The 26,487-nt window shown below is 37.8% G+C and overlaps 1 protein-coding gene across 1 annotated transcript; it reads left to right on the forward strand.

The window, feature by feature from the left end:
* Positions 1-3,056: 3,056 nt before the first annotated feature.
* On the forward strand, positions 3,057-26,286 carry gdf11 (growth differentiation factor 11; the record flags this gene model as incomplete). Its single annotated transcript, XM_079243023.1, has 3 exons — positions 3,057-3,471; positions 16,776-17,149; positions 25,906-26,286. 3 exons carry the CDS (start codon positions 3,057-3,059, stop codon positions 26,284-26,286), a joined length of 1,170 nt encoding a protein of 389 aa, XP_079099149.1.
* Positions 26,287-26,487: the final 201 nt, after the last annotated feature.

Below are 26,487 nucleotides of genomic sequence, written 5' to 3' on the forward strand. Positions count from 1 at the left end.
ACATTTCAAGTAGGAAAATTATATTAACACGTGTCAGTCAATGGGGACATTTTTGTCCTTTAAGGCTCTTTTTGGTCACCATTTTGGTTGTTCTACTCCATATAGGATGTTTTTTTTCTTCAATAACTCTGAATTTTTAAAAAAGATTCCTTATAGGTCATTGCAGGAAAAAAGTCTTGTATCAAAACCTACCCTAAAAACATTAAAATGTATACATTTTCTACATTTTTACCCTCAAATTGCTAAATTAGCTTCACTCCAAATCAAATATAATTATTTGAACCCTTTAAATGTCAATTTGATCATATCGTGTTTCCTGATACATGGGAAAAACACATCAAATGAGTGATTTTCCTTGCAATACAGGAGTGATGGGGATTTGTATCAAAATCTGTGTTTTTACTAATTCTTAGCACATTTAAAATTGATATTTAAAAAATAGAAACAAGACAGCATACATATTTTATACAAAATTACACCTTTTTTTAAAAAATAAAAATGTGAAATCCAGTTGGTGCTTAAAATAAAAAAATGTGAAGAATTGCACATTTAATAGTTTTGATTTGTGCAAAACTTAATTTCAAGAAAAAAGGTGGGAAATCAATCTGTAATGTTTTTATAGCAGTTTTTGGGAGAGGACCTTTTAGTTCTCTTATGATCACAAAAAGATCTAATTTAGTAAACCCACAAGGGATCATGTAAAATATAGCACTCAAATGCTCTTACAAGCTTCTGCACTGGATATTATACAGTCTTAAATCTAATTATGGCCTTTTAAGAGTACATGTGCATCTGGACATTTCTTAGCATCTCAAGTCAACTGAACTTTGACATATAATTTTTAAACATTTGCAAAAGAAAATAAAATCTCTGCTACACTTTTCTTGACCAGTTTTTATTTATCTATTTATTTACTAGTTTATACTTCCTGTTAAAGGGGAGTTTTTTCCTTCCCACTGTCGCCTCGTGCACCTCGGGATGGGGGGATTGGATCAAAGTCATGATTTGATGCAATCAGTTGGTCTCCATGAGCTAAGCTATTTATGAATTGGCTTGAAATGATGTGCCTGTAAAGCACCCTGAGACAACATTGTTGTGAAGTGGCGCTATAAAAATAAAGATACATTTTTTAAAAAGTTTAAGAGGACAACACAAAACAACGAACACACAAGTTTGTACACTTGAACAAAAAAAACAAACAAAAACTCTCCTTGTATGAATCAGTCTTCTTAAACATAACTTAAGTTGGTATTTCAGATTCGTTTAAATTTCCTTTTTTAATCTTGCTGAGGAGGTTAATGTTTCTCCTGACTGACTTGTGGAGCTGATGGTCATTTGCAAGCATATTTAATATCAAATGGCTCAATTTAAAAATGAGTCTGAAATTGGCAAAATGAATTAATTTAAACAATTAATTGTGAAATAATATAAAAATCATCCAAATTATCAGAATTAATTACAGATCTATTTAATTTCACAGCCACATCTAAGCACATGTAACTAATAACTCAATATAACCGTTATTTAACCAGACAAGTCAAATAAATCATCTAATTCTCATTTGCAGTGAGGACCTGGACCAGTGATCACAAGGAATACATGTAATAAAACTTACAAAATACTCAAAATACACAAGCTGGAAGAAAAACAACAGAAAAAAGTACTTCCAAAAATAAGGAACAACTAAATGTTGCACGAGGCTCAGAAACTGCTGCTATTACATTTAACTCCAGCAGGTGGCGCTGGTGGGTCGGTGAAAACTTGCAGCTCCGCAAGCTAAAATTCTATTAATATGAAAAGGTTTATTAAAATATCCACGCACAAACACAGGTACAGGTACACACCGATACTCACCCACTGTTTCTGGACAACACTTAGATAGATCCCACCAAGTTTTATTACATACTTTGGGATGAAATATGATATAAACTGAGACTTAATTTACATAATTATAATTCATAAAAGAGATTTAAAAATGTTGACAGATTTAATTACATTTAAACAGACATATTAAATTCAACTGCTTCTTTGTATGTTATTTAGTAATTTTATGTAATGATATAAACCTTTTGCCCCTGTAAAACTAAACTATCTACTAGCAGGGTGTTGTATATTACCTCTTCCCCTTTATTTAGCTTTCATAATGTTTAACTAAAAATAAAATCCTATGACAAAGCTTTTCAACATTCTTAGTTATTCAGACATATCACTTACAGTTTAACTCGGTTTGGGTAGAAAAATCCTCAAATGTGTATAAAGGTGTGGCATCCTCATAAGTTGTTTTTTTTTCCCTTTAAAAAAAGAAAAGTGTTGTAAATGTTCATATTACTGCGTGTTTTACAAAATGATGTAATGAATTCGACAGAAATCCATGATGTTTTTCTTTAATGCACTCCATAAGCAGAGCGCAGTGAACCTCAACCTGCCATCGCCATAATATCTTAATTGGTCTATATTTTTAATGTGAGGCATTGTTTGTATACAGTAAAACATTTATACTCTCATAATAGCGCGTGCACCCTCCCTTCGCTCTGTCCCTCTTGACTTGGTGACAGACCTAAAAGCCTTTTGTTGCAATCTTAGCCAATGGAGACGGATTACGACACCAGCAGCTGAGATATATAAAGAGCCCCTTTTTGACCGCACTTGCACATTTTTTAGTGACACTTCTTAACATACACACACCTCCATGGACTAAATTGGACAGAGGACCCCAAAACATCCATTACACTGCACGTGAGCGGGCAATGCATTCTTCAAGCAGATAATTTAACTTTCAATCAAAACAGCTTGTGCCGTGACACACTGGAACGCACTTTTAAATAAGAACTTATTGCAGAAAAAAGAAAAAAAACTTTTGCTGAAAAGAAAGCAACTCCAGGTTGATCGTTTTTGGATTAGATGCATGTCACTGATTTCGTGCCTTTTGTATACTTAAAATAAGGAGCGGCTCATATCCAGCTGAGGGGATTTAAGAGGATAAAGCGAGTGGAAAAACAAGAAAAGAAGAAGAAAACAAGTTGCATCTCTTGATCTTTTGGTGTTCGCACATCGTCATGCCGAGGTACAACTTCTTACTGTGCTTAGTAGTGCTCATCTCCCTGGGACAATCAGGGAGCGATGAGCCCAATCTGCTGCTGCCTCCTGCCAGCGAGACGCCCACGGATGCCGGACTGTCTCTGCTGGACGAGGACGCCGGTTCCCATGAGTGCTCCGCCTGTGTTTGGAGGGAGCAGAGCAAAGTCCTGAGACTGGAGACCATCAAGTCCCAAATCCTGAGCAAGCTGCGCTTGAAGCAGGCGCCCAACATCAGTCGGGAGGTGGTCAATCAGCTGCTGCCCAAGGCGCCTCCGCTCCAGCAACTTCTGGACCATCACGATTTCCAAGGAGACGCGTCGTCCCAGGATGAGTTTATGGAGGAGGACGAGTACCACGCCACTACGGAGTCCGTGATCACGATGGCCTCAGAGCGTGAGTAAAGGTTTTAAACCCAGCAGCGATGTTGTCTAAATGCGCCCTGCGCGTAATTGGGAAGCGGATAGGTTGGAGTGACTCCGGCCTGCTGCGTGGACAGTGGAGCCGCCCAGAAGTCAAATGGTCTTTTTTTTAGAATAAAAATACATGTTTTTTTTTTTTGTTTGTTTGTTTTGTTTTTGCTGTTGTTGTTTTGTTTTGTTTTTTTTCCCCAAAAAAAATTAATTTGCGACTTTGTGTTTCTAAAGTTGGGCGAAAAAATGAGACAAATGACTCCTCAGCTGTTCCCGCCGCTGTCAAGCAGTGGATCTGATAAATCAATAATTAGAAGCTAAAGGCGCCGCGTCACTCTGCAACAAACAGCTCCAGCATGTTGATCTGTTAGTTTTCATGACGGTGATGATGATGGAGAGGTATTTACTGCTCCAGTATTTGCCTGTCATATTCAAACTTAATTTATTTAGTTGTTTATTTATTCTTATTCTTATTATCATTATTATTATCATTATTAATACAACATGTTCGTCTGCTGCAGAGAGGAGAGGCATAGCCTCGTTTGAACGTCAAGTGCATTATTAATGATTATGCATTTAGCAGACTTCTTTTGCATGTGGGCCTTGAAATTCTGGAGTTACGATCGCATAGCGAGGCCCTCTGATTATTGCCTCCTAACAATTTGCTCACCCTCTTATAGTTTCCCATAAATCCACAGGCAGGCCCCTTGGAGACATTTTATAAAATTACTGTTGAACCCTGGCAGCTGTGCTCCATCGGTCTTTTATAGGAGCCTCTACCGGTTTCCCTGCTGTTCATCGCAGTGAGAAAAAGTGTGTCCAAAAAGCTGCTATTGTTCCCCTCATGCAGCGGCCCCCCCTTGGCCGCACTTGCCTTTTAAATGCGAAGTTTATAGGCACAGCTCGTTTTTTTAAGAAAAAAAGAAAAGAAAAGAAAAGAAAAAAACACGAGTCCACAAAGGCAGAATCACTTAGGGTCGAAGGGAGTGTGTGACCTTTCCCTGGTCCAACATTAACACACGTGATACATTCACAATATCTATCTATCTATCTATCTATCTATCTATCTATCTATCTATCTATCTATCTATCTATCTATCTATCTATCTATCTATCTATCGATCTATGCAGGTGCATTTTAATCTGGTTGTTCAGAAACACTCCTACTTTTCCTTTCTCACCTTTACATATCTCTGTCTCTTATAACAGCATGACAGATTATTTAAACATACATGTAAAATTTCACTCACTTATCTTTGTTTAAATATTTGACTTTGGTGGATGGATGATGATACAGCTCCCCATAATCTAGACCACTGTGCACAAACACCGGTGCATTATAGAGGATATGTGATGGATGTAATACGTTGGATTTTATTGCTAAATTTTCAGTGGCTCAAGTTAAGCTCCATGTCTGACTTCTTCTTCTTCTTCACTCAGTATTCAAAGAAAATGGCTCTTGTAGCTTGTCTTTAGTCACTTATTATGTCCTGTAGATGAAACTCTAACATATTCTCTCTATAGCAACCACAACAGCAGCTTCAAAAGATATTTCTAACTCTCGTCTCCAATCCTCTGCATGCAATCGCACACACACACACACACACACACACAAAACATCAAAACGACCTGATACTTTGCCACTGCCTATGGTGCCAGCTAATTGTACATTTCTGACAGCCCCATACCAGCCAGAAAAGCTAATGACTGAGATCATAATGCTAAATCTGTCATGTTAAAGCACTTCCTCTCTCATCCGTTTGCCTCATCTCTTTACGTCAGTAGCAGTTTTGATCATCTGCTCCCCACTCACCCCCACCTTCTTCCCTGTTAGCTCCCCCTCCCTCTTATTCCTCCTCTTTTTTTTTTCTTCCTCCGGTACCCATGGAAGAGTTGAGAGAGAATGAGTGCATCTCTGCTTTTTTGCCTGTGGTGTCTTAGCGATCCCACAGGATTAAAAGTGCCTTTTTCTGTCTCTCTGATAGAAGAAGGACTTCAAACACTATTCCCTGCGCACCTCAAACCCAATCAACCTTTCATGGTTATGCACGCTGCCTTTGATGGGCCATGGGGGTTCATACAATACATGCTGAATTGGACCTGTGCCAGAGTTGCTTCTTAGTATTCACTCAAGGTACGTGGGTGCTGGAGTGGGGGTTGAAAGGGTCCATGCTTCCTGGTCTCTAATTACTATGAAATATCATGGAATAATGCGTCTATTTATATCATAGTGCAGCACTTTGTACACCAAAACATCTCCTTCTGCAAAGTGTGTCATAGAGGTAACTGCTCTGCATGCTGCACAGAAAGTGAGAGTTTTATTAAAAACTGTACATGCAGGAACACAAGAGCTAGACTAGTTGTGTTTGTATAGACTAACATGTATGTAATTGTGTGTGCATTTACATTGTTTTTGCTTGAAGTGAGCTCAGGACTTGGCCTGAATAGTTTCCTGCCTAAATAATTTAGCTGAGACCTTCCTCATCTGTTTTTTTTGTGCAATTTTGATGCAGATCAGCCACATTCTATATAACTTCTAGAAACCCAGTGAAAATACTCATGAATGCCAGGAATAGGCTGAAGGAGAGCTGCCACCTATGTTGATAGCAAGTATCGCTCCTGTAGTTATATTAAAAGTTGTTTCCCAAAAGAATGTTGTATTCTGTTGGTAAATTCACGCTTTGGGAGATTTTTACTATCTACTCACTGTAAATTTGAGATAAGCCAGTGACAGATGATCCAGCAGAGAGCAGCACTTGCTTATCCTCCCTCCATATTCCATCCATAACGTACATCCATACTATCAAACGGAGAAATCAGGTTATGTTGGAAATCAGTGATGCTTTGCAGAGATGCTTAACCTTTAAAGACATTTCATACTGAAGTTTAGACACAACCTGGATGAAATTTCAGACGTTCTCCTCTCATGAATTTACCTCTTTTAAGCTATTTTATGCAAACACGTTGTTTGTGCATCATAATTACATGGAAGCAGCCATCAGGATGGGCTGTACTGGTATCGTGATGTAATCACGTTAAGATGCAGCATCCTAAGTATGAACACAGGCTTAAACAGCTCTCGAGTGCATTTTCACCCGTGTCAAGCTATGAACATGCACATTTCCACATGCGCACACTTGTGTTGACACATGAGGATGCCCACGCACGCCCACTCTCGCAGTCTCACACACACACTCCAGAGAAAAGTTCTCCTATTGACAAAAAGGGTCACAGAGTTCACAGCTATGTGATATATTGGACGAGAAGACTATTAGCCTCATCAGGTCTCTTTCTTTGGCAGCAAAGACGAACCGGTAGTAACTTGAACACTTATCCCCCCACTACACACACACACACACACACACACACACACACACACACACACACACACACACACATCCACTAACCACTCCCCAAAAAAAAAACAAAAAAACAAAAAAAAACAAGTCTTTTATAGTGTTGACCCTATAAAAGGGTCATTTCCTGAAGGTGCAGGAACCATAAAAATAAAGAGGGAGAGCGCTAAAAGGACAGAGCAGCAGAAGCCGGACAGTCTTCAACTCACTGGTCAGTGTTTGCTGGAAGTTGATGACTATGTGAGGTTTTTATAGATTTATTTATTCCATGGAGGTCTCAGTTTGACGATGACACCTGCTCCTCTTGTGTAGTTGCTGGCATCAGTTTGGAGAAAGACAAACTTTGCTGCTGAATTGTTTAGATGCTGGGACATAAGCAGTTTGTTTAAAAACAAGAGGTTTTTTGTTGGACTGGAGAAATTGCACAACATACCGTCAACTTTATGGCTAATAAAATTTCAAAGGGACCGAAGTCTATTAATACAGAGACAAAATTTACCCGGGACCTCAGGAATCTCACTCCTTCAACCCTTCTTCCTCTATTCCCACGCTCCGATCGTACTATATCCACTGCAGCCCCACTCAGCTTTCTGGAATATGTAACTTCATAAGTCAACAAGTGCTTTGTTAGAAAACACAACGGTTAGCTGTTTAGCAGAATGCAAGACTGCAGAGATCGCACAAGAATATCATCTTCCCTGCTGACTTCCTCATTGCACCTTTAAAGGATTTAAAAGAGCTCAATCTAGTTAGGTACACCAAGCTCCTCTTGCGGGTACGAAAGGGAGATGGAGGGAAGACAAGAGTGGGTCCGCAGGGAGCAACAAGCAGCCCAATCCTATCCTAAAGGGACAGAAATAATGGAAGGGTTTTATAGGTACAATTAAAAAGACCTGAAACAGATGTTCCATTTCACTAATAAAGGAAATAATTACTTCACACCAGTAATTAAGCCCTATGTAGGAACATGAGTGAGGAGGAGGAGGAGGAGGAGGAGGAGGAGGGGGAGTGAAAAGATAAAATGGAGATCATTGAAAGGATTATTGTTGATGGATGCGTTCGGGCTCTGTGTGGTCGTGTGCGAGGAGGTGCTGAGGATGAGTTTATGGAAGAGTCCATTAAATCTAAGAGGCGTTTAAGCAAACGAAATGCTGTATGGGCATAACGTTGGATCCCACAAGGGAGTCGCTGGGAAGGATAGAAGTACAATTAATGGTGGATTACCTAATGATTATCTACATGAAAATTTAATTAGCCTCTGTTCTGTGGCAGAGTGCAGCTTCTTGCTGTGTTTATCACCTGCGGTAGTTCTCCTCACTGTGCCCGCACCGTCTCACGACGTTCTTTATGATTCAAGGGATTCCTTCAGGGACAAAACAAAGTTGGTTGGAAATTCTCGAGGAAGCAGGATGGAGCTAATGCTTCAGAGAGGGAGGTTTGGCACCATGTAGTCGCTGACTTAGTCTTACGAGAGAACTCTTTGCTCCAGCTTTCGGGTGCATTCATGAATTTCCTTTCTTTATTATTATAATGTTTTTAAATTTTATTTAGTAGTCCAGAGTTCGAACTGAGAAACTTCCATCCGAGGGGAAGATTTTCACAGCTTTCTTGTGTAAGGTTATGACATGAATGTGTGACAGAGACCGGGAATGGCAGGAAAGCTTTTAGCACATCTAAAAGTTCATCTTCAACTCTATGATCTATGATTGATCTTCCTGTAGTGCTACAGGCAGTACCACACACTTATATAAAACATTAACAAGCTATACCATAGGCTGTTATATAGGACACGAGGTGTGAAATAAGACACCTATGAGTCAAATGCAACATGGATCTAAAAGAAATCCTGGAATCTTTGTCTCATTGAGGAGATGGGGAGGATTGCTACTTTTATAAACTGGGTTGGTATGGATGTGATGGAGTAGTGATGGAAAACCAGTGAGGGATCATGTCTCCCATAAACTATTATAGAAATCAAATTGATTCTGAAATCATGTTTACTTGTAATAAAGACCATTTAAACCATCTTAGAGATTATTTCCTTATCTGGTTTGTTTTGATAGATATTCTATTTTATGACCAAGTGATCATGTCTTCAATAAATGGAAGACATGACTGAGATGATTTTGTTTGCTGTCCAGGAAAACCCTGATTATCTTGATGATTTCTAGAAAAGAAAACTTTCCTGTTGCAAATTTTTAGAACTTATGGGACATATTGTCCATTTTACTTCAATTTACTTCAATTCAATTCAATTCAATTCAATTCAATTCAATTCAATTCAATTCAATTCAATTCAATTCAATTCCAGGCACTTTACAGACACATAATTTCAAGCCATATTTTCCATACTGTATTCATGACTTTTATTGAAAACACAGATACTTTAGTTTAGTCCCTCTTTCTTTAATTAATTTGGTCTTTTTTTGTCTTTTCTCATGACTTTATTTTTTTATGTTTTGGTTTTAGACCAACTTGTATCTCAGTATCTCAACTTGTATCTATTTTTTTTATCAAGCAGCAACAGCGCAATAAGCATTGCTGGTTAATATTACTTTCAATAGATGACTTATTACTTTTCAAGATTGCTGCCATTAAAGTAAGAACTTATCTTCTAACATCATTACCTGCTGCAGGAGTAGAAAACATACATTTATTGCATTGTAAAGAATATCTCTCCCTTTGCAATTCCTTGCTCAACCTAGAAATGTTGTTCAAAGTGGCATCTTTAAATGAAGTGGCCTTGTGCTTGGCCATCATTGTAAATGAAAGATTGTTCTTAATTGATATTATTTGGTAAAATAAAGGTTAATAAAAAATTTTTTTTAAAATCTGCTTCTCCACATACCCAGCTGCAGGCTTTTAGATTTGTTTTGCAGTGACCATTTGAGCTAAAATGCTATTTCTTAGCTGCAATAACAGTTTCATTTTCCTCTTCATGGATGTTCTTGTGTTTTTCCTTTGCTAATTCAAAATAGTGACGGTATAACTCAGTAAAAAGGCTGCATTCTCCTTTTTCTTGCTGGCCACAGACACGTCTGCAAACATAACCAGTCTGTTGGGTCGTGTTTTGAGGCAGCAAAAGAAGAGGGAAACAGAAATTTTAACAGTTTTATTGTTTGAAAATGTCCTCAAAGCTAAATTAAGACAATATGTGCTGCAAAATGAAATCAAACATCATTAATACAAAAAACATTTTTGTGGTCAACCTTAATAATTTGCTTGGAAGCAGCTTTGCATTATCTCACAGTTTGTCACAGCCTGCACATCTGCAAACGGTATGTGCATGTGCAGTCTTAAAGTGAAAAAGAAAACATACCATCATCAGATATTTAAATGCTTTACATCACACATTTAACAGAAAGGAAGTCGATCCAAATAAAGGGTGTTAAAATGTTAAACTACCTTTAACTGCAATAACTTGAGGTAATTATTTTTCATTTGACATAATCAGTCTCACATTATTGTGGAGGAATTCTGATTACAATGTCACTTTAGTTCATTGAGGTTTATGAGCATTTTTTCTTGCACATTTCTCCTAATGCCACCACAGTGATTTAATCAGGTTGAGGTTTGAAAGTTTCAATTTTTCTTTCTCAGACATCTACTCTGTTGCAGATGCACTGCTCTTGGGATGCAACCGTATAACCTAGTTTTGGACTAGCTATGCCTGTCAGGCATGCAAGCACAAATTTTATTATAATTGGTGTGAAAAGGAGTTTATGGTTGACTCAAAGACAGCAAAGTTCCCAGGTCCTGTGGCTGCAAAACAAACCAAAATCATCACAACACCATCATGCCATACAGGTGATAGGAGGTGTTTCTGATGGTAAGTTGTTTGGTTGCCACTAAATATCTGTCCACATGAGATTCTTAATATGTGGTTTTATCTGGTACAGGGATGATGCCATGATCTTTTAGAGAGCAGAGACTTTCTCCTGGCAATCCTTCCAAACAAGCAACATTGGTCAGATTTTTTGTACTGATATAAACTTAAACATTTAGCACGCTAGCTGAAGCTGCTAGCCTCAGATGTGGTTGTTGTTTCTTTTTTTTTTTTTTAGTGCTGCATGATTTAATCTTGGGGTGAACAATTTGACAAGATTTTTCACTGTGGACTCCAAGTTGTTTAGAATGAGCTTCATCATTCGTTACAAATTAAGTAGCACCAGTTTGAGCTTTATGAATCTGTATGATTGCTGATGTCCTTCCACCTTGGCTTTATGTGTACACACCTGAAAGTTTCAGACAGAAAGCTGTCAACATTTTGGGTTTTACAGACATAACCTGACTGACACTGTACCTTTATTTCATAATAAACAATGTAAAGAAATAATATGCCGTGTGTTGTTTTAGATATTACGACTGAATGCTTTGTCGTCATTGCATGTCACTTTACAACCAATTTGTAAAGTATTTCTATAAAAAAAACCAACAGATGTTAAACAAAAGTCAGACAAAAAACACTTACGACTAGGAGAGCTTGGATTCACAGCGTTCATGCATGCAGCCATATTTGAATCAATATTTGAAGACAGTGTTTGTTGTAAGGCTTTCCATTATGTTATGCATCTCTAACTAAATACAATATTAAGTCTTGGCATAAATATTCACATCCAGCCACCTAATATAAATCTTATCGCCTGGTAAAAGTTAACTTTTTTTGTTTTGTTTTCTTTGTTGTTGTTGTTTTTTACAGTTGCAGAAAATATAGTAGTTTTCCTGCATTTATTATTTATAAGTAACTAAGAAAACTAATTTCTATATTGTGTTTCACATAATTTTTTTTGTCCTTTAGTGTGTTGTTAGTGCATCTATATGCATTTCTTTTATCTTAATAACAACAGCTGTAAAATAATGAAACCTTCTTTGCCACTTTAGCAACAAGCTTTTGTTTAGCAAAAGTTTTGTTTTTTTTAAAAAAATATTTGTTTAATTTTTGTTTTTGTAATTAAAAGGGAGTATTTGTTGTAGTTGCTAAAACAGAAACAATTCTATTAGCTGTATTGGGTCATTTTTTACCAATTTTTCCAATGTTTTTTTCTTGAGCTATGTTTTAAAAATCCAATCACAACAATGAATCCAGATTATGTTTATATTCACTAACGCTCAAACTCTGATTGAAACCTGTCATTAAAACTACAGCAAACTACGGCAGCTTTAGAAACAATACCCCTGCATTAATCAAAGCCATCTGTCTGTCATGTTCAGATGTTTGCTTATGTAAAGCACGTGAAAAGTTTTGCATGTGACAGAGAACAATGTTGTCCTGTGATGTTAATGCCTTGCATGTATGTGTGGATGCACACAAACACTAGCGGTCACACCCCAGCATGCTTCATGCTGTCCAGCTGTCCACCTCATCGCAGTTCACTGCTCTTCCCGTCCTGCTGTTCAGCAAACGTTCTCATAATGCAAACATATGTAACACTAAAAACAATGAGTCCTGAGTGTGTTAGCTGAAGGCAGTCACTATGGAGCTTGTGTATGTTTTGTGTTTATGTGTGACCGCCTGTTTCCGTGTGTGTGTGCGTGTGCGTGTGTGCTCACTGAGCTAGAACAGGGAGCATTAGGAGGTGTCTTTTGTTGCTCCTGGGGGGCTACCGTGCTCAGTCCTAATAGGAGTCTTGTGCCTGCCGTTGTCCCAGGAGAGCATTCTGAATAAGGGGGTCTAACTTCACACACACACACGCACACACACCCCTCTATCCACAGCTCGAGCTCGGCCTCCCCCACCACCCTTTCCACTCCCTTGGGACTGGCTGAGAGACAAAGAGGGAGTGAGGCTTGGGTGGAATGGGATGTTTGTGGGGGTGCGCTGTGGCCCCTGTCTTATTAGAAGGGTCGTGAACGTGTCACGATGATTAATATGCCGAGGTGCGTGGGGATACCCTAGAGTCACATTTATTCAACACGAAGGCTCCCAAACACACACACTCCACAAAATGGCACATTTGCATTTCCCATTAAGAAAAGAAAATATAGATATATATGCAAATGAAAGCCCTATCTAGGTTTGTGCCATTATGCATTAACCATTTGGACATTAACAATAGATGACCATTTCCCTCCCCACTCCATATGAGCTGTGTGTTTTCACCTGATTGGCTCATGTTACCACAGATCTGTGCAGCCTGCAGAGTTTGGATAAAGTAAACTTAAATCTATTGGGTTTTTTTTCTCAGTTCTGAGGGAAGCATAGCTGCAAAATCCATTAGTAACACTGAAAACATCTGCGATGAATATGGACAGTTTGTAAAATCTTGTCAAGCTCGTTCACTGTACAGCAGATTCATCAGACACTTTTTGTTCCCTCTTCTGCCTAATTTGTTCTTGACAGTAAAAGTATAAGGCAAAAAAGAAGGAAATTGCCACAAGATGGTAACAAATAATGAAATTCTGCATCTCTGATGGGTATGTATCTTAAACAGTAGTTGATGATCACATGGAAAGGTTGTCAACACAAGAGGAAGTTTGGTTACAGCAGTAGATTCTTCATCAGCAATAGAAATCTTTGTGAAATTGTTCTTTTGGGTGGGAAAAGGTTATTTGTTTTATCAATAGACTCCATCCCCTTTAAAACCTTTTCTTTAGGCAAGATTCACTTATTCATTGTATAACTACATTTCAACTTCCCCCATCCATCTGTTTTCAACAGTTTAACTGGCTCAGTTCTCGTCTACGCCTCAGTGACATTACTGCTAAAAGCATTTAAATGGGCTGCGATCGTATGAAAACGGACAGATGGCATGGTGAATAAACCCTTATATTCTATATGCCTCCCCTTGCTTGCATGTATAGGAGGCTAACTATGGAACACAGGTACCCAGGGAGTCCACCAGATGTTTGATAGGCCCACCTGCAGGCCCGCTGTGTGCTGGCAGTAAAATTTGTGCACTGCATATGCTGCAATTATACCACAAGGAAATAAGCAACAGTAATAATGAAGCAGGCTAGAAGACATGGAGAGGAAAAGCAAACAAACCTGTTTCCTTTGGAAAATGTGGCCACTGGCTATTCTTCACTCTGGATTAGCTAAAGCAAAATAATGAGTGTTCATACTGATGAGGAATTATTTTGTATGTTCATCATCAGCTCAGCTCAGCAGAGAGGGGTTTTGTTGCTCCAGCTGGTATTGCTGAGCACAAAATCAGAGCTCATATCTTTACTGCAGGACTAAAGTCAGAGTATAAAAGCCCTGAGCTGTAACTAAGCAAATTGTCCAGGAAATTAAGCCATAAAAAAGGTCTTGCTGTAAAATCTTTAACTTTTTTTCCCAGTAATTTGTTCTTGTGGTGAGGAAAAAAGTAAGTTCAGGTGGAAGGATCAAATGCCGCCTCGGTTTTCTGCTCTTTACAAGCTAGCTATGCTCGTTTTGCACAAACGGAGCGCTTTGCCAAGACATGGGGTGTAATTGAGCTGCAGGCATTCTCATTTGCCTCTAGCTTGTGCATTTACAGGATCTACAAAAGGCACAAATTGATTTCACCTATCAATGCAGTCATTGTTTCACATGACGTGGCTCATATGTTTTGCAGGTGTGTTTAATAACTGGGCTCCTGAATTGAATCCCAGCATACTGGCCGTGCTTCTCAGGTTTCTCCTTCTGGAGAAAGGCTTCGGATTAAGAAACTGAACCATTTCAGCCCCACAGTGCTTGCCAGGTTGTTGTCCTTTTTTTTAAAAGTAACTTCACAAAAGTGATAATAAAAAAAAAAAACTGCTGGCAAAAGAAGATCTGCTGTGTGTCTGTCCCCAAAAAGTTATAATCACAAAAAAAACCCAAGCAAACTGCAGAATAGTGCGTTCCCAGTTTTGTGCTGATGAGCAAACACAACACCACCCACGTTAATTGCCGTGACCTCAGCAACCTACTAAAAGGAACATTGACATATTGTTTGTGCAGCGTGAGACACTGTATAATTTACACTCACTAATGACTGTGCTTGGAAATACAGGCTGAAGGACCATGTCTGTCCCTAGCTTGGCCCTTGTTCAATGTTCGCCCTGGACTGTTCTAATGGATAGTCCATCTGTACCTCTGTGAATTCATATCCCTCTATGCATGCCCATAATTAAATTACAATACTTGTTTAGTGTGAAAAAAAAGACAGCCTGGTGCAGTGTTCTCGCCTGGTCAATGGAGTCTGCTAAACAATTCACTATTGGCTGGAGAATCTCCACCCTAATCAAAACAAAAACAAACTGAGGCCAATTGAGCACTGCTGTGTCTCTGAGATTTGGAATGGTCCTCTGGTGAAAAGGCGTGTGATGTGAAAAAAGACATATTACCATTGCCATAGGGTCGACCTTGACCTTCAAACTCAATCTGGCTGTTAGGGCCGCCCCTCCCCAGCACCCCTGAGATGTAAAGAGGCTGACAGTTTTGACCCCTGATCCCATTTCTTAACTAGGCTGAGGTGCCAAATAACCTTTTGACCCAGGAAGCATTTGCAGGTTGCCTAAGCAACCTCAGATTTAGCAGTGATTGACAGGTCCAAGTAGTTTTTTTTCCTCTTTTTCATCCTTTTTTTCTCAAAAGGATTAGGAATAACAACTCCTTTACAAGACAAACGGCCAAACACAAATATTTTTTAATTTTATTTTTATTGGGCAAAATCTGAAATGTCAAATTTGCTCAGAGAAAATCAGCGGATTAAATATTCTATTGTACTCTGTTGGCACATTATCATGTTAGTTAGAAACAGAATAAATTTCCCTTAATAAATGAACACTTTACATGGAAATGAATGTATGAATTCAATGGGTGGATGTCATTATATCAGATGGAGGTGTATGTAAATGAACCATGTGCAGCACTGACATGTGGTGCAGACCCCAGAAACACAAGAGCCGCGGATCATGACAGGAATAAATCTGCCTGTTTCAGGAGATGGCTTGTGCCCTCTGACGTAACTCATAATCTTCACCCTAAATATATTTATAACTGAGGGGGGCAAGAAAAAAAAAGAGATGTTTTAATTTCACGATTCGTAATAGGGGTAGTCAATTTTGTTAAGGCTGACCCAGGGGAATGTAAGGTTACCATCTGGCCACTGGTCACCATTACTGATTCTTGTTTTAATATGCAAATTGATCTCTTTTCCCACCTTAAAGTAATCACAAATGTACCCTTACTAAACCACAGGGCCATGTGCACATTATAATATGCAACAGCTTTCTTGCAGATGGCCAGTTTGGCTGCTGGTTTTACTAGAAACTATGCTCAGTCAGATCAGTGTTGGGGTTTTGGAGTGTCATGCCGTTAAAATGTGCTTCTGTTGGTATAATTAGGCTTTTTCTTTTACTCTTTACTTTTAATCACTCTGAACCCATTCATTTCAAGTTCAGTAGGTACGTTTATTTTTTAAATCATAGTACACACACAACCAAACACGACAGAGCAAATAAAATGAGGATGCATATAAACAGCACTTACTGTATGCTGGTAATAGCAGCGAATAAGCAAGCTGCCAGGAGTTACTGTGCTCAAAATGTGTCACCATCTTCTCACTTATCTAATCCATTTTCAAAACATGTTTTCAGGCTATGTCCAAAAACGCTGTGACTGTATTCAATGCCTTTTAACAGCATTCATTTTCTTTTCTGCAACCCACAGTGTATTTATACTATTGCAGCCAAACAATGAGATTAAACTTTTTGAAACTTTTTGCAGGGTGTATTTTTTAATATACTGCATTCTATGTCCTACATCCTAATTGTATAGATTATGGTGCTGTAGGAGCAAAATGTTCATGACTAATTAAAAATGAGAAAGATAGTTATGTGGTTTAATGCATTAAATATATTAGTGGAAACAAAATATGCATGGATTAAGCGTTCTCTGATCCCAGTGATATTATTGTCTGTAAAATTCTGATGCTTTTAATCACAATGTCGAATCTAAATCAAATTGTCCTCTTTTCCACAGCCGAGCCCCTGGTGCAGGTGAACGGGAAACCTAGCTGCTGCTTCTTCAAGTTCAGCCCTAAACTGATGTTCACCAAGGTGCTGAAGGCCCAGCTGTGGGTGTATCTGCGACCGTTGCAAGAGACCTCTACCGTCTACCTGCAGATCCTGCGACTGAAGCCGGTCACAGAGCAGGGGAGCCGCCACATTCGCATCCGCTCCCTGAAGATAGAGCTCAACTCCAGGGTCGGCCACTGGCAAAGCATTGACTTTAAGCATGTGTTGCAGAACTGGTTCAAACAGCCCCACACCAACTGGGGAATTGACATCAACGCCTTTGATGAGAACGGCAATGACCTGGCAGTTACCTCGCTGCGACCCGGGGAGGAGGGGCTGGTAAGGATCCTCAGACCTGTCCCTGGGGCCGGGGAGGGGAATCACTTCCATCACAGCTCACTTCCATGTAATCCATATTTAAAAGACCTGCTGCTAAAGTCAAATGAATAAAAGAAATCATAACTGAAATATAAGAAACTCCTCTAGGCATAGTTAAACCCAGACATGAGATAATTCAGACTTCCACAAAGATTGAAATTTTGCTTGGTTATCCCTCATAAGATGTGGCAGTGGATCACCTTAACCTCATCTTCAGCCTGTTCTTAGTGTCTCATTTGTCATGTTAGACTGCAGATACAATATAGTAAAAGCCGTGACATCACAGGTTAACATAATAAGATATGACAAATCAATGCAAAATGATAAAACTGTTATTTATGGGATGCTCATGAATAACTATTTTATCATGTGGTATTGATTGATACTGTAAATAATAAAAACTAGAAAACACTGCAGTGGAGCGTTGGCAGTAATAGTATCAGCTACATAATGTACATAAAAGCCTTTTTTGCACAGCCAGTTAATATCTCTGCAGTTTATGATATTTTGTGAAACTAAATTATGTTTTTAGCTTAATCATTTAAAGCCTGACCCATTAAAAAATGGTTTAAAAAAAAACAAAAAAGTCTTCTTTTTTTTAAAAAAAAAAAAAAAAAAAAAAAAGAGGTCTTTACTTGGCCCTATAACTAAATTAAAATAAAAAAGTAACCTTTTTTGAAGGGGCTATTTACTATTAACTGCCATGTGATATGTCAAGATTATTACAGTGTAATGTTCTGCTCCCTATTATCTATTAGGGGCAGAAGATAAGTATTAGATTGTGTTCTGCAGGATTTTGAGCAATGTTTTTACCATTGAATGATGCAAAACATCTCAGAAACTTTGTGTTTCAAATATGATAAGCTTGGATTTATAGGGTTAAATATTAAAAAAAAAAAAAAAAAAGCAGAGGAAATGTCCCAGATTTTCCCTGATGTAAAGCCATGTTGCAGTTATTTCTGCTTTGAGGTGTTCATGTTGGTGCAGCAGTAGACAGGTGACCTCCTGAAAGACAGAACACAGTCAGACATGAGATTTAGGTCAGTCCAGTGAAACACAGTAAAAAATTCTTTACTTCCCATCTTCAAATGAACTAAAACTAACAACAGCTTGATGTAAACAAATAGCTAAGCGTTTATTCACACTTTAGGAACCCAAATTCTATTTGTTTTAGTTTTTACAGATGAAAATATCATTAATGAAAAAGTGTGTGTGACATTTTTTTCAAATCACCAAACTTACTGTGGTTTCAATTGTGTTTTTCTTCTTTTATAAACGCTAAACGTCTCACTCTAATGTAATGCATGGAGCTGCGCTGACAAGCTCAAACTTGCTCAAAAGCAAAAGTCATTGGTGAGCCATTAATCTAGTTAGTTACTGTGACTGACAGCTAAATACAACATCTTTGTTGAATTATGTAGGCCACTTACCCGAGTTAAGCAACACCAAATATTTACCAAGTGGTTATTTGGGTCAGATTTTCACAACACTCCAGAGGTCAGCTATGGTGTCTTGGCCAATAAATCGTTGCCCTCTGACCACACAGCAGTATGCAATATTATTCTTAAGCAAGAAAAAAAAAGAAAGAAAGATTAAAAGCACATGTAAGTGTGCAAAAATAAAACATAAACACAACAAACAGGACAGAGTCAGGCTCAGCTTTACATTAATCCTAGATCTTTTTTTTTTTTTTATTACTCTGCTGCAAAGGGCCTAAAGGCCAACCTGTCATGGTCTCACCCCGACAGCCTTTCAGCTTATTTCCTCTTTTGAATGCGTCACAAAAAACTGTGCTGCAGCCCAGCTGGAATCGCTGTGGGGAGAAGAAGCCTTTGTAAAATAAACAAACTGAAGTAAAATATCTGATCTGCTCGCTACGCCCAAAGGTCAAGGTTATAGTAGCCTGCAGATGACCTCCCGGGTCAGGGATCAATCCAGCCATACACAGTCAGCCATTAGTGTTTGAAAAGGCTAGTTTCTGTCAATGCCTATTGAAACACCTCTTAAATGGCACATTGTGTTGATTCTTAAAAATGACAAATTGATTAAGTTACATTTTAGTAAATTGTGAGATGTGCTGGTGCTGAATTTTAAGCAGGTTTTTTTCTTTGTTACATAAGAGGGAAACTTTTCTGATGGGAGAAGTCACGTGGTGTTTAATGCTAATTTAAGCTGAAGAATAAACTCTTCTTTTGGTAATCAAGCATTATAAATATGTCAAAAAGTGTTTTTTATTAGTGGTATAAAATTCCATAAAATGGCCCAAGCCCTAATTTCCTGACATAGAAGTACAAAGATTAGCTTACCGGTGTGTTTTCTCTTATTTTAAATGTATTTTTTGATGATGTGAAGACATCGTAAGGGTTTCAATCTTATTAATGATTAAATATAAAACTAGGCCGTATGTGGCAGTAAAACTGGGGCAAGTAGGTATGAAATGACAAGAAAATCTACAAGAGTAGGTTATTTATGGTAGAAGCTCATAAATCTACCTCTGTTGTACTATGATGCAACTTGAATTAATAACTTATTTTTATTCAAATGTTTGTCTGTTGATATTTATGATTTTTTAATGACATGGTAAAACTTAACTTTTCCCTCACATTTCAGATAGGCTGTATATAACCTTTATTTTTTTAAAATGGCTTGCTTAGCTGATTATTTACAGAAAACCTGTCATTAGTCAGTTTTTATCAGATTCTGTGCCGAGTCTCTGTTCTAAATGGTTGGTCTTTTCACACAAGCTATGCAACATTAATGCTTCATCAGTCCGTTAAAATCCCATTTTGATCATGCCTTTCACACTCTTCATTCAAACATGCCTGTGAAAATTACACTCATGTTGTTTAAGTCAGTGTTTTCCAACCTTTTTTGAGCCAAAGAACACTTTTTTCTTCACTGAAAAAATCACAAGGCCCACCACAAACCAAAAATGTTTTTTTAAAAAAGCTAATATAAATAATATGAAGTCCATCTTGTCAAAGTGTTTGGAAAAGAAATGAGATAATCAGAAAAAAAGGAATTTTATGATCTTTCACCTGGGCCTGGACCTTTTTGGATGAACCCCGAGCTGCTTTTTAGACGAATTAGGTGAAATTGGATAATTTCTCATGGCACACCTGACGATCTCTCGCCACAAACTGGGCACAGTGGTTGAAAAACACTAGTTTATATCTAGACGGGTGTATATGTGCGCTTATGTATATGCATATGTATGTTGTTCTCTTTCTCACTCTTTCTTTTTTTCCTTCTCTCTCTTTTTCTCTCTACGAGGTGTTTTTCTGTTTTCTCTTCTTCTCGCTTCTCTTTCTGTCCCTCTTCTATCCTTTCTGGTCCACTCCAGCAATACAAACTTTGTAATACAAAAAATTATGCAAAATAAATAGAAATAAAATAGGATTCCAGAATATCAAGGGGAGCGTTATATCTATGATGTTTCCTTTGGCAAAGTAAATTTGCCCAGCATCCAAAAAATCATTCTGCTGGCCTAAATGCGGACAAGACAAAAAAAATAAAGAAAGAAAGAAAGAAAAACACTAGTTTAAGTGATTTCTGAGACATTTGCTGAACGTTTTGATAGTATGAAACATTGAAATTACAGACAACACATTGCATCAATATAACAATTCATCTTACCATGAATGCTTACAGTGATTGTGTAAAACATAGCAGCAGTAGATGGAAGCAGCTGAAAATATGTTTTTCAGGAGTCATTTTTACACTTGCAGGAATTAAACCGGATTACAGCAACTTTAAAAAAAAGTTGTGACTTTGGGATGTTACTTCACATAAAGCCTCCTTTTGACTCTAATTGTTGCTTGTAGAGAGGAAGCTGCATGCTCCTGCAAAACTCTCCAAAACTTTTAAGCATTACAGTTTTCTCATAACACCTCATTGTTGTACTTTAAAACACTGCGAGCAAAGTGTAGAACAAAGTATCATTTGAATGTTAGCGTGTGATAAGACGGTGAGCCGAAGCTTTTGTTTCAGCTCAGATACTTTGAAAAAAATTAGCTGCAGCTTATTGTTGGTGAAATCATGAAAGAATAAGATTTAAGCAGAGCTGCACCACTACTGTATGTGTGTGCACAGCAATGCTGCTACAACAGTTGGTGTGTGTGCCATGGTGAAAGGGATGCATATTTATTACTGAGTCAGTGCCATATCATAATATTACAGCTTATAAATTTACACATGACAATGATTTAATCAGTTGCCACCAGATTGTTGGAAAGCAATGCATGTGAGAAAGAGGCTTTAGCAACTGTTTACAGTTAGTGTTTGCAGAAAGCATTACATTTTTTCCTGTTATTTCATGTTCAAAGGGAGTACGAGAGATGTAAAGCATCAGTGGTGTTCAAAAGCAAACGTGTAGTCAGAGACATAAACCACCAAATATGAAACAAAAGAATATTTGTATCTATTAGCCTGATGAAGAGTTTATTCGTTAAATAAAAGTAAACGAACACTTTATTGACTGGCGGCCTAAAAACAGAACAGATGTTGTTCTTTTGTTTTTTACTTAACTTAGCACAAGTAATCAAAGAAGCTAAACTACGGTGGCCCTGAAGTGCAAACCACAATTACAAAACAAAAAACGCAACACAAAATTAAAAAACAGCAACAAATTGAAAATGAAAACAAAATTAAAAAAATACACAATGACAAATTAAAAAAAACATGATCAATTAAATTAGCACTACCAAAACATTCTAAAAGCACAACAAATAAAAAAACATGAAAAAAATTATAAAACACAATGACAAATAAAAAACGACAACGAACTTAGAAAAAAGCACGACATTAACATACCGGAAGAGGTAGCTACCAGCGGGCAACATGAGAAATGGCAGATTGGACAATGGTGCCAGGCGGCTTTAGAACCGGGAGTTGTTGTGTATGTAACGTAACCCGTAGCCCAAACATAGCTGCTGCTATCCAAGAATATTTTGATTATTACACACTTTACACAAAATGTGTCTCAATCAGCACACTAAAACTACTTCGAACACTTCTGTAGTATTTAACACAACAAATTTAGTACTTCAGCCTTTCCTCTACTCCAAACTGAACGAGGTACAAAAGTACAACTCCCGGTTCAAAAGCCGTCTGGCACCATCGTCCAATCAGCAACTTCTCAGTTGCCCGCTGATACCTACCTCTTCCGGTATGTTAATGTCGTTGTGCTTTTTCTAAGTTTGTTGTCATTTTTTATTTGTCATTGTGTTTTATCGGTTTTTTTGTGGGGTTTTTTTTAATTTGTTGTGCTTTTTAGAATTTTTTTGTAGTGTTAATTAAATTTGTTGTGGTTTTTTTTTATTTGTCGTTGTGTATTTTTTAATTGTTGTTATTTTCAATTTGTTGCTGTTTCTTAATTTGTTGTTGCGTTTTTTTTTTTTTGTTTTGTAGTTTGTGTTTTTTGTTTTGTTGTTGTGGTTTGCACTTCAGGGCCACCGTACTAAACTGCTCTTTCGAAGTAAAAATACACCTAACAGCAAATGAAACTTGCTGATTTATATTTTGATTGCATCTTGATTGTTTAAACAAAAAGAAAAAAATTGAAATAATGCATATGCATTAAATGTTTCTCTAACAAATAGCAGCCCAGTATGGCAAAGTCCTTGATTTTTTCTGTTTTTCTTGTGAAATTTTCCTGATATCCAGCAGAGGCAGTTCACAGAATGGCTGTTTTATAAATACATGGTTGCATAAATACATGGTTGTATAAATACATGGTTGTATAAATACATGGTGCATGGTTTTACAGAAATACTGTTGTAACATCATGCAACTCTGTAAACCTGAAGTTTTCCACATTTTTGCTACAACAGAACCCGTCAGGCTTGTTAAGATTGCCGTGTGGGTTTAAGCCAAGTTCAGACTAGAGAAGTTTTAGTGCATTTTGATTGCTGTGCTGTTACGGTACACAACATGCTACTCGTGGAGTTTTTAAATCCTGATGGGTTCACACATCAGGACAAGATCTTTGGCAGACTTAATCTCTTTACTGAGCAGTTCCAGCAGTCGTACAAATGGATGTGTCTTGTCTTTAATATTGTGACACCAGTAGCTCCTGGTTAGTCAGGGGGTTTTGATCACCTGGTTAGTGAAGAGACCTGCTAGAGTCACTAAACACTGTTTCTCTCATGCGTAATTTATATTACTTGCTTGAAGATTTTTTTTCTGTTCTTGTCCACGTTAAGCTAAATTATCAAGGGCCGCATGTCCTTCCCAATGCTATTCATCATGAGTATTGTATATTTATTGTATTTCTCTTCTGGATTTACCTGTGTTGTGTCCCGTCCACTCTTACACATTTACATGACACTACAAAAAAAAAAATTATAGAAATGTCACATGAGCATGTACATGTTCACGAGCCTTGGCATGCAACACATAACTTCATAGTTTCATATTTTGGCATCTTTTTTTACAAAACGAGTAAAGATTAGCATCCACAAATAAAGATAATTATCAATAATGTTTCTGTTTCTGTCATCAGATGGCAGAATTCACCAGAAAAGGAGCTTATTGAGACTCTGTGTCAGTTTGCAGTTGTTTAATGCATCACTGTTGTTCATTTCTAATCCCTACATGTTATAACCACAGTCATCCTACAAAGTCATCCTTTAAGACATCTCTGCTGTGAATTGGGCTTAACTTACATGCATGATGCTGCAACAAAATGTATTGAACCTTTTTTTCACACAGTAGTGTTAGTGTGTCAAACGTACCTTGGTCGATAACTTGGTCAATAAATCCCCTCTTGTGCATTTATACTGGGACAGTTGTCTTGTCAAATAGCAGGTCAAACTAATTTTAACTCAGCTCATGTCTGCATAAAAACCACACTGACCGGCTTCATCTCCTTGCCAATATCTAATCGATGCTCTCCTACCTCTCCAAATTCTGCGCAGCACGTTACATCCTTCAGATTCAGATTCTTTATTTGCCATTTGGATGCATTTGTACATAAATAATTTTGTGCAAACACATGCTCAGAGTTCAAACTTTAAGACAAAAACATAAAAGTGCAAAGAGAAGACCAGACATGAAGGAGTAAAAAGAATGGTGAAAACAAACCACAAAAAGAAAGACAACAACTCTCTCAGCCTGGAATATTGCACATTTCTCTCATAATATTGCACAGTACAGATTCAGATTATAGGCAGAGGTGGTGAGGGAAGGGATGGGTCAGTTGTCTGCAGACGCCATCAGTCTGACTGTAGCAGCGAAGAGACTTTCATGAAACCGGGTTTTATGAGTGGAAAAAAAAAAAACCCTGTTCAGTTCATCCGTATTCCTTTCATGCTACATTTCAATCAGTCTAGGATTGTTCACATAAAGCGATTAGTCAACGATTATTTTCCACAGATCTGAACAATTTGGAATTGATAAAAAAAATAAATAAATAAATACAATCAAATATTCATAACAACATTTTCTTGAGAACAGAAGATTAGCCTCAGATTGGTACCTGACATCCCAACATAAGACAAATAAATATGTATTTCACTGAGTCTACCTTCCAAGTATCGACACACATTATACACCGTCGGAAAGCTAAGAGTCTTGAGATTAGAGTGATGTATATCACTCCAGGCTACAATTACAACTGTAGATCCAGTAAAGATGTTTCCAATGTAATTAATCTTTGAAGATGTACAAGCAGATGATACTGCTAATAAGAAAAGCAGTCCCGTTACATTCAATCAAGGTATTCCAATAAAACAGCTGGTTCACAACAATTTCTTAATTCATGAAATTCTTTAATAAAGAAGCAAAAGGAAAAAAAAAAAAGCAGAATTTTAAGGGGTTAAAATCAGGCTATTTTTACAAGCAGGTTTTATCTACAGTGAGTGCAGCCCTACCTTATTATAGTCTGTCATGATGCGCCTCCATGTTTCTACAGCTTTTTTTTTGTTGTCGTTAATAACTCACAGTTTTCTTGACATACTGGGAAAGGTTATCGAAGAGGAGGGGTATTTATTGTGCTGCACCCTGAAATTTAACTGTCAAGTCTCACAAAATCCTGATTTTTGATACATCAAATAAGAATGAATGAAATTAATAAAAAAATACTCAATTTCCCAGTGGGAAATGGCAAATATTTAATCAAAAGGGTGGAATAAACAATAAGCGTTGACTTTTAGCACAAGCTACATTAATAAAACACAATGGTGGGAAAATACATGTATGTTTTCAGCTCATGAATTGTGTTTGGTATGTTCTCGAACACCTGTTGAAGTTCTGGATATGATTTATTACTTTTGTACAATATTATCAATTTTGAATTAAGATTAATTTGGATTTAGAATAAATGATCTTTAATGGTGAATCAACTTACTGTAAAACATTTAATTGCAACTGTTTATTTTCTTGAATGTTTACTATAAACCTAAACCCAAACCAGCGAAACGTGAGCAGGTGGTTCGACTTAAAAGTGGAAAAAAATATCGGATTAATCTTGTAGTGCCGTTTCCTGTTGCTTTGGAAAAGAGACGATGAGCTGGGATATGCTGCACTATGTTGTGGGTAAACTTTGGAGTCATTCTTTTTTGTTTTTTTGCTTTTGAAAAGATTTTGAAGAGATTTTGAAAAAAACAAAGAAATGTTTTGTTATTTTTATATTATTGTATTTGCCATTATGTCTGTGGTGTAGTTCTTTTATAACCACCTCTTTCTGTCTGTTGTGCCCCTCCTCCCCCTGATTCCAGCAGCCGTTCCTGGAAGTGAAGGTTCTTGAGACGAGCAAACGTTCTCGGAGAAACCTCGGCTTGGACTGTGACGAGCACTCCACTGAGTCTCGCTGCTGTCGCTACCCTCTGACTGTGGATTTTGAGGCCTTCGGCTGGGACTGGATCATTGCCCCCAAACGGTACAAAGCTAACTACTGCTCTGGCCAGTGCGAGTACATGTTCATGCAAAAATATCCACACACCCACCTGGTGCAGCACGCCAACCCCCGAGGCTCTGCAGGGCCTTGCTGTACCCCAACCAAGATGTCCCCCATTAACATGCTTTACTTCAATGACAAGCAGCAGATCATCCATGGCAAAATCCCAGGGATGGTGGTGGATCGATGTGGTTGCTCTTAGGCTGGCAGGAGAAGATACATGCACACACTTGTGTACAGCCCTCATCAAACCACCCAAAACCCTTATGGAGCTCTCCCCAGGCACCAGAACTCACTCCCCATCACCAGATTTAATTTCTGCTCAGCCACAAAAGCATCCCACTGTTCCTTTATTCCCACCTTAATTAAACTGACCCTAACTGAACAAAAAGTTATGAATGAA

This window comes from Telmatherina bonti (assembly GCF_933228915.1).
Source record: "Telmatherina bonti genome assembly, chromosome: 6".
NCBI classification, from domain to species: Eukaryota; Metazoa; Chordata; class Actinopteri; order Atheriniformes; family Telmatherinidae; genus Telmatherina; species Telmatherina bonti.